This window comes from Alligator sinensis, unplaced genomic scaffold (assembly GCF_000455745.1).
Source record: "Alligator sinensis unplaced genomic scaffold, ASM45574v1 scaffold686_1, whole genome shotgun sequence".
Taxonomy (NCBI): Eukaryota; Metazoa; Chordata; order Crocodylia; family Alligatoridae; genus Alligator; species Alligator sinensis.
In genome coordinates, this window is record NW_005842760.1 from 402516 (window position 1) to 412311 (window position 9796).

Consider the following 9796-nt stretch of genomic DNA (forward strand, 5'->3'; position numbering starts at 1 on the left):
TGCTGCTATGTGTGCCCCCACCCTGCCATCTGGGCAGCTATCACCTAGAAGATGTTCTCAGTGTGGTGGCCTGCTTTGAACTGTCAAAGCATATCCTCCTGGCCCCAAATGGCCAGGAGGTCAGCCACCTCATTTGCTCTTCAGCTGGGTCCTAGGTGCCAGCCCTGAGCAGGCTCCTCTTCCTGGTGCTCCCTATTTAAAAACTGCAAATTCTCTGATAAAAAATCCCAAATGTACTCTTTAAAATATCCCAAAATCCATGTTGTTCCACAATTCAAACAAAAGACTATTTTATATATATATAGAGAGAGAGATCAGAGATTGATCAGTTGGGTAATGTTTTATTGATATATTTACAATGTTAAAGAAGTTTGGAAGCCTACCAGTGCCTCTATCATCATAATAAAATAATTTCTAAATATCTCTATGCTTTGATGTTTGCTTTTGGTTTTTTTATCATAGAAAAATCAGAGCTCCACCAGGATGTGGGGACTGTTGCCCCTGCAGCCACAGCTCCTGCCAGCAGGTCTCATCCTATCTGGCAGCTGGGCACACTGGGTGTGTGATGGGAGGATGTGGAGTTTGCAGGAGGGGGGTAGAAAGGGGTGTGGGGGGATATGGGGTATGTGGGGGGGTATGGGGGGGATGTAGGTAGGTGTGGGGGGCTGTGGGTGAGTGTGATGGTGGTGTGGGGTGTATGGGTAGGTGTGAGGGGGGATGTAGGGTTTGTGGAGGGATCTGATGAGGGGCCTCCACATGCCCCCCTGCCCCAGCCGCTGCGGTGCACAGCCCCCAGTGCTGGTAGCAACAGCCAGCTAGGCCATAGGCATAGGCCTGCAGCCATGCATCACCTTCTGAGTGGCATGGAGAACAGGCCTGGCCCAACCCAGCCCACTCTACCCTGCCAACACATGCCTTTGGACAGGAGCCGCGTGTGGTGTTAGGAGTCTTCCTGGTCCTGTCCAAAGGTGCACACTAGCAGGGCGGCCTCAGTCAGGGTGGGCTGGGCCCATTCTCTGTGTACAGACTGCACAACCCAGTCGGCTGCTGCTGCCAGCACCACTGGAGGGGGGGGGAGGAGGCGTGTGGTGACCCTCCCTCAAAACTGCCCACAAACTCCATATCCACCCATATACCCCACATCCCCCCCACACCGCATGACTCTTCACACACCCCACATCCCCCCACACACACACCCACATACCCCACCAGAACCACACAGCCTCCCCACCCCAAAGCCCTGCTTACTCAGGATAGCACCTGGGGCCATGCCACAGCCTTGCCCCACTCCTGTTTGCCCCACACACTGAGGCAGCATGCTAGGGCTGCAGAAGGACCATAGAGATGCTCTGGCCATATGCCAAAACATTACTGGAGGACCCAGCCTCTGCTTGCCTCAGGGAATGCTGCAGGACCATTCTCTGTGCCGGTTTTTTTCCAGGTGTTTTTCGGGTTTTTTTGATACTTGGAAATCCAGGTATCAAATTCAGAGCCTGAGCTGCAAATATGCAGCACACAGAACATTTTTTAGTTCTTAGCGTACCTCTTGCAGCGTCTCAAACCAGTTGCGCACTCATCTAGATGTGCCCTTTGAGATCAAAGAAATGACTCACTCAGCTTTTCCTTTGGTATAGTAGTTAGACTGAGTACGGGTGCCTGCCAGAATTCACCTCAAAGCCACCAGTTATAACTACTAGCTAAGAGCTTAGGTGTGTGCTTTCAAAGGTATGTATATGCCTAACACCTCTTTAAGTGCATAATTCCCATTGAAATCAGTGGATATCTTTTACACATGCTCCAGAGTGGAAGGGGGGGCGCTTTAATGAAAGTAACTCTGAGAGCCGCTCCAATCAAAGCACCCGAAGCATCATGTGTATTTAGCGTCCTGTGCTTCAAAATGGCAGCAGGGATGCTTTAAGGCTTGTTTGACAAGCTTCAAAGTGCCCCCACTATCATTTTGAAGCATGGGGGCGCTAAATACATGTGACATGGAGACTGCTGGAGTATGCTAATTAGCATGCATCAGAGCAGACACCCAGCACATGTGTAGGTGCCCAGTGAGTCAAGCACTTCAGTATCATTGTAGGTCTTTCATCACTTGTGAAAATATATGCTTAAAATGACTTTCACCCCCAAATTGATCATGCAGTGTATTAATAACTACATAGACAGGAATCAAAAAATGAAATAAAGCTGCTTAAACCTGAGTTAGGCTTTGTCTCATGTAAGCATTTGCACAGGCAGCTGGCAGTAATTAAGTCTGGGGAGAGCTGGTGACATTGGGAGGGCTGGCAGGTGTGCAGGTCAGGAGGGTAAAAATAGCCTGGTCAGGGGCTGTGCAAAATGACACCGTCCCATTTTGACTTGCGTTTTGACATTTTGACAGAACAGTGTTTTGTTTCAAATTTTGTTTCGATTCGAAACTGCTGTTCCGTTTCATTTCATTGAAACAGTTTCGCTGTTTCGACACTGTTTCAATGTTTTGCCCATAGGCTATAATGGGGAAGCTCAAAACAGCCTATAACGTTGTCATTTCTGGCCTGATTTGGATGAAACTTGCAAGAATAGTAGCCCCTTCTGAGGGCATGAAGCCTGCCAAGTTTCAAGGAGATAGGTCCAGGGGTTTCAGGGAAACTGCACCTCAAGCTGCAGACAAGGAAAACTCGTGACATGGGTGACACTGTGTGTGTGTGTTAAGGTTCGACAGGGTGAAAACTGCAGGCATGCTAGCTCCTGCTGTGGCCATGAAGCCTGCCAGCTGTCAAGGAGATAGGTGCAGGGGGAGTCTGGGTTCTGGGGCCCTGCAGTTCTAGCTGCTGACAGGCAAAAACTCGTGACATGGGTGGGTGACACTGTGTGTGTGTGTTAAGGTGCACCCCCACTCAACTGACACCAAGGCAGAAAGCAGGGCAGTTCAAACAATGCTGCCTTTTATGCAGTTTTTCCATCTCTCCACCAGAGCACTGGGATTGGAAGGGACCTGAGGAAAGGATGACAGTCACTGGCCAATTACATAGTCAATAATAAGAGTACTCCTATCCCCCCTTCTCTCCCCTTTCCCCACACTCTCCTTACTTTAGTTTCTGTTTCCCTGCAGGCAAGCCCAGTTTGAGGTTCAAAATTCGAAACGTTTTGAAAATGTCGAAAGTTTCGACTTGCCTTGTTTCGTTTCTAGGCTGTTTCAAAGTTCTCTGTTTCATTTAAATTTTGCTGTTTCAAGCTCGAAACGAGCCAAAACAGCGTCAAAATGAAACTGCCGGAGAAATTTTGCACAAGCCTACTCCATAGCCTCAGGGCTGTAAAGAGTGGCTGGGCTTCCCAGTGCTGGGGCTGTGCTGGGGATGCATGCAAGCGTTCATTAGGCCAGGTTAACCCTTATCTGCCGAGAACTAACTTTAGATCTGGTTCATCATTTCTGGGGTTACCTAAGCTCTGTGAATGCTTGCACAACCAGCCATTTAGATCACCTAAAGTTTGGTTAGGGCAATCTAAATGTAACACTTATATATGCCCCTACAGTACAATCAATTTAATAGCAACATTATGAAAAAAAACAGGGGCCATGTCTACACAAGATGCTGACCATACAGGTGTTACTGCGCAGTCATTTAGAACTTGTATAAATAAGTATAAACAAGTACTAAATGATTGTGCAGTAACTGGAATTACTGTGCAGTTGTGCTAAGGAATAGCTTTTTTGTGATGCGTACTGCATAGTAGCTCATGACTATTGCACAATAGTGTCACATCATGCTTTCTGCCACATGACGCTACTGCGCAGTAGTCTTGGGCTACTGTACACTCAGTATCTTGTGTAGATACAGCTAGGATGTATCTAAATGAATCCTGTATCTAAATGAAACTATGGGAAATCAAAATGGACAGCTTTATATGTAAGTGCATTAGAAGAATTAGAGAATTAGGGAATCATCATGGCAGCAATGTTAGTTTGACTGGAGAAAGATGAGGATATAGTTTTTCTGACCTCCTCAGGGTATTGCAGTTGGGAACATCTTCAAACCATTCCAGCTTAATCTGCCACTCCATTTATAATAGCATGGAAAAGATTTGATACTTCAGTGACAAATAGTCAGTAAAAAGTCTGATATTCCCAAACTTTTCTGTGGAAATTGACAGGAAGTAGGTAAGGATACAGAGAGCTATCATAACCACAAAACTTGATTCTAACAATGACAACAACAACAGAAGTGAATGCTTCCCTTCTCTCTTTTTAGTTTCTGCATTTACCAAGAAGCCAAAGACAACAGAGGCAACATCAGGAGGTTCAGCTATGTTTGAGGCAGAGACAGAAAAAGCTGGCATCAAGGTGAAGTGGCAGCGAGCTGGTGCTGAAATTACTGAAAGCAAGAAATATATCATCAAATCTGAGGGGAACAAGCATTCACTGACTATCAATAACATTGAAAAAGATGATGATGTGACATATGCTGTAATTGCAGGGAGTTCCAAGGTCAAATTTGAGCTCAAGGTCAAAGAACCAGGTACAGTGCCTCTAAGATCATTATAATTTCTTAGTACTCCCAACCATATCTTCAAAAATCATGAGCTAGGCCCATGAAAATGATACTTAAAATCATGAGATTTTAAAATTAGTAAGTGTTATTTTATTTTGATTTGCTGTCTGGTGTCTTAGGGTGTTTTTACATGTGCTTCAGGAGTTGCAGGGGCGGGGAGAGGGGAATGCTTTAATTAGAGCAGTTACGCTGCCATTTTGAAGTGTGGGGATGCTGATACACAAGACACAGATGCTGGCTGGAGCACAGTAATTACCATGATCCAGCAGACTCGATTAATTGCTGTAATTGCAGTGCATTGTGCAGCCTCCGGGCTCATGTACATGCACTCTTAGTTTTTATGGTTCATATCTTCAAGGTTTTTCCTGCAACCCTGAGAGCTAGAAATAAAGTTTTTTAATAAAAACTGAGATTCTCCCATGATTCCAGAATGTGGAGTTTTAAGAAACAGGAAATATAGCAAAACTATTATAAAATCTCTATGAGTTAACAACTTATTTCAAATGTGTTGTAGATATACATAAAAGGAGTTAATGTGCTCCCTTTAATTGGCCTGCAAGCCACTTGCTAAAGGCTCAGGCTTCAAGAGGAACTTTGCAGAAACAGTGAGTAATTTACATATTATTATAGGCATTTCTGTGTCACTAGTGTATCTGGGTGCATGACACTAGCTTAGACTGGAAGTGGAAAAATCTCTCAGATATAGGCAGCTAATATCTTGTGACATCTTATTACAACAATACTTTAATAGGATAGATGGGAAAGGCAGTGAAAATAAATTAAGATCAGTCATTCTAAATGCATTTTGAGCTTTCCTCACCCCGCTCCTTTACCCAAAGTTCACAAATCTCTGTCAAAATTTGTACCTCCTTCTCTGTCCACACTGTTCCAAGGCCTTAGCTCAGACCAGATTTTTTCTCCTACCATTGTTCATTTTGCTAACAGTAACGTGGTCTTTGTGAGGTCTTCTGACAATCTTAAAGACACTTTTAGGCATTTTTAGCAGTGTGCCTTCTCTGTAGAGATATCCTGTTCCAGATAAAAATAGAGTGGATGACTGGTTTTAGGCTACTTAGGACTCTGTAGATAATAACTAAATTTCATCTTGCAGCTCACCAGCAGCCACAGATGTGTAATGTGATCTTGCTGACTTCCTCACTTTGAAGGTGAACAGCTGTGTATTAACCAGCTAACGTTTTCTGATGGTATTTGAAGTCAGTCCCAGGTAGAGCTTGTTATAGCAGCCATGCTTACAAATAACAAAGACACAGAAGCAGTCGGGTAGAAGTGTTCTTGTGGCCACGATGGTCCAGGGAATATGCAAGAATCAAGGGATTTTTGGTCATATATTTTATTAGATCAACAATATAGTTGGGAGAGATGCTAGGCAAGCTTTTGGGCACAAAATGCCTTTCCTCAGGTCTGAGAAAGAATCAGATACATTCTAAGCTAAATAAATAAATAGTACGTAAATAAGTAAAAAAAAAAAAATCTTATGCATAGGCTAATTGTTCATCAAACAAAATTGTGTTTTTCATCCTAACTTTTACTTACATCACAGAAGACAAAGGATAAAAAAGCATTAAACAAATGACCTTTAAAATTCTTCCTGTCAAAACTGTTGTTTAAAATGTCAGACACCAGCTCTTTGATCAGCCGAGTTCCATACTTAAGATAGGAAGGGATGCCTACTCCTGCAGTGTTACAAGTGCCATTTCAAAGCAGTAGAACAAGAGAGTAGAATGAAAAAGAAGTCCCTTTCTAAGCTGTACAAGAAAATAGCTGATCCCTGTGCATTTCTTAATGTTCAGTATTGGAAGGCTACTCTGCATAACTTTCTCAGGTATAGCCAATAATAATATGGCTTTCTCTAACCTTGCTTTGCCTTTCTTTCCAGAAAAGTCTGAAGCAGTCCTTCCTACTGAAGCTTCTTCTGCCTCAGCTGTCTTAGACGCAGACTCTGCTCCAGCTGTTCCAGATTCACCTCCACCACCACCAGACAGTATCCAGAAATCAGGTAAAAAGAACTAATGGTGGGGCGAACCATAGTTCATGCACTGAAAGAAAGAATAGGAACAGGTTATCCCAACAGCAATGGTGCAGGGAACAGTAGCTGAAGATGACCACAAGCGATAGTCCTCACTGAAATGGGAAAAAGAAGCCTCAAAGAAACAGAGAATATCTGAGTGGAGAAGAATGATGTGAGAAACACTGAACCAATGTAAAGGATTCTCTGCACAGGTTAGGACAGAGGCAAAAGCAGAAAGCAATAGTAAATATCACATTTTTATTTCAGTTCCAACTAGTGAAATTCAGCCAGAACTACCTCTGGATCTTATTGGGCTCTTTGTGACCCGGCCTCAAGATGGAGAAGTGTCTGTTGGTAAGCACATGGTCTGACCCAACCAATGTTGTAAACTGCACCTACTATGTGAATCTATATTTATCTTGTCACATATCATATAATAGCAGTACTGTAACAGAAATACTAAACATCACTTAGAGTTTCATCTTAAAACCCTTTTTTGTAGGTGGAAACATCACATTTACTGCCATTGTGGCAGGTGCCAGCCTACTGAAGAAGCCATCAGTAAAATGGTTCAAGGGAAAATGGATGAACTTGGGAAACAAAGTGGGGACCCATCTCCAGCTTCATGACCACTATGATAGAAACAACAAGGTACAACCAGCAAAGCAGAGTTCTTGGTAACCACTAACTTTTTACCTGGAGAGAGGGAGCTTTTCCTAGTATCAACATGTTAATAAGTTGCCCCAAATTGTGTACACTATTCTAGTCCTGGATACAGATACATCCTGAGGACTTCGACAAAACAGAGGCACTAAACAAATACCATCACTGTTCGTGCCCATGAGGAAATGATAAAGGATTTGGAAGATAAAGACTTCCTCAACTAAATATGTTATAATGAATGGTAGCAGTGAATAACACCCAGACTGATAATAATAATAATAATAATAATAATAAGGATTAAAAAACATGATTTTTTTTAAAAGGGTATAAACTATCATGCTTCAGCATATAAACTACATTTTAACTAATGGGTGTTAGGAATAAAAATTTCTTGTAGGCAGCTTATTTCATAACTGCCTACTGCCAGGTTCCTTGTACCTTCTTCTCAAGTACTTCTATGAGCTATTGTTTGCAATAGGATATTAAATTAAACTGACCCTTGTGGCAAATCTAATATGGTAATTTCTGTGTTCTTATTGTGTAATTATCATTATAGAAATGTTCAGACAACCACCCATTAGAAAAGAAATTGGTTTAGACATGGAAACAAAGTAACTATCACAAATAACAAAAAGTCCATTTTTACAGTAAAATTACTTTGTACTGTGTGATCTCTTGCCCAAAAACAGATAGCTGGAACACAAAGAAGCCAGTAGTTTCTTCCTCTCTAAGGAGAATGTTCTAACCTAGTTTTAAAATATATTCATTTATTTATGTGCATCAATACTGCTCTCTACTGGATGCAATATAATAGACATGTCTGTATATAAATTAATCCTGCTAACTGAATTGGTGGAATTGCTGCATTAGCCATAGATAGACATATATTTTCTGGAGATGTAGGTTCTGTTCCTGTTGAAGTTACTCATGCAGTTACTGCATCTAATGACTGTGTTGCTGTATGTAAGCAGCTGCCAGTTAGAACAGCAGAATTTACTGCTACCAACATGTCATCCTCTAGAAAACGTGTACTGATAATGTCCTTCAGCCATTTTACTTTGATTTGAGAAAAGTAAGCTTTCTGGCAACAATGTAGCCTGGCATTAGAGAAGGTCAGAGTTGCATATGCTGGAGATAAACTGATTTTTCAGTGGATGGAGAGTTATATTATGTTTCACTTTTTGTCTATCACTCTTCATGTTCTAGTTTGCTATATTTGTATTATCTCTATATATCTCTTTGGCTGCTTGCAGACATTATAAACAAAAACAAAAAGCCCCACACTTTACTGGAAGCAGCTGCACAATACTTCCACTCAGCTCTGCAGCATCTGTAAAGATTGGGCACATCAGCTGATTCAGTCAACTATTAGATAAAAGTGCCAAAAAAGCCCTACTAAAGTGCCCAATCTCTACAGATGTCAGGTGAGCTGGGTTGAAGTAATGCGCTGCCTCTTTTGGGCATGCGTGGGGCTCAGCATGGGAATGCACCAAGTTTAAAGTAAAGCACCAGATTTTTGTTTGTTTGGGGGGATGGGAGTTATGTCTGCAAGCATCCTTTTATCCTTTATTTTTCTAATTTCCTTTTGTGGGTTGGTCTGTTTTTCTAGGTTTATATTTTTGAAATGCAAATAATTGATGCAAAAATGACATATGCAGGGGGGTACAGATGTGAGGTGTCTACCAAAGACAAGTTTGATAGCTGTAACTTCAACCTCATTGTCAATGGTAAGCCAATATTTTCAACACTGTAACTTTTTTAATACCTTGCTAAGCTAGGTTTTGGCCCCACTCTTCTTTGCTCCATACAGAGCAACCTTTTTCCTTTACATAGAGCAGCCACCAGTAGAGGGTGTATGTTTCAGATACTGGCAGAGCTGTGTGAGCCCAAGACAAAATACAGATATTCAAAAAGCCCCTGGCAGAAAGCTCTCTATCGCACTTTACTTAAAGTGCTATAAGTTAGAGTGTGTTCCAACCGAACACATATGCACTGTTTGGTGGGGTAGGGGCAGAGCTCAGTGCCTGTTTGCACTGGCCAAGGCCAGCAGGCAGGAGGCACTCCCATATGCTTCCCAGGACTGTCAGCAGCGGGTGGGTGAAAAAGGGGGCCCAAGTAGCAGGGGAGAAGGGAGCCCCCCCTCAGACCCCAACCAGCAAGTTGTGGGAGACCCTCATGGTAGGGAGGTTCCTTTCCCCCAACTGAGCCAGCAACGGCAGCGCAAGTTCCCTGCACAACTTTTTGCACTCTGGGAGGGGGTGGTGGGAAAGGAGTCCCCTGCTGGGTAGCCTCCCCCCACAATTTCCCAGGTTGGGTTCTGGTGGGGGCAAGGCTGGGCCCACACCAAAGCAGGGCCTCCTTTTCCACCACACCCCGCCTCCCACTGCCTCCAGAGTTCCTGGCATGGTGAAAAGCAGTGCAGGAAACTTGTGCTACTGCTGCTTGTTGCAGCTGGGGGAAAGGAGCCCCTCTGGCTGGGCTGTGGTGCACCATGGGGCTGGGGCAGCTGCAGGGACAGAAACCCCCTTCCCAGCTTTTCTCCCCCCCCCCCCCCCCCCCCCCGCGGGGG

General features: G+C 43.5%; 1 protein-coding gene across 5 annotated transcripts in view; it reads left to right on the forward strand.

Moving 5' to 3' along the window:
• The window catches only part of MYBPC3 (myosin binding protein C, cardiac), a 119374-nt gene that overhangs the window by 15422 nt on the left and 94156 nt on the right, over positions 1–9796 (forward strand). For 4 of the 5 annotated variants that reach the window (XM_025216648.1, XM_025216650.1, XM_025216649.1 and 1 more), the window contains exons 2-6: positions 4236–4502; positions 6433–6552; positions 6832–6918; positions 7067–7215; positions 8837–8954. In XM_025216648.1, the coding sequence (XP_025072433.1) occupies positions 4236–4502; positions 6433–6552; positions 6832–6918; positions 7067–7215; positions 8837–8954 (741 nt within the window). The remainder of the gene's footprint in view (positions 1–4235; positions 4503–6432; positions 6553–6831; positions 6919–7066; positions 7216–8836; positions 8955–9796) is intronic. The other variant, XM_025216653.1, reaches the window with a different exon arrangement.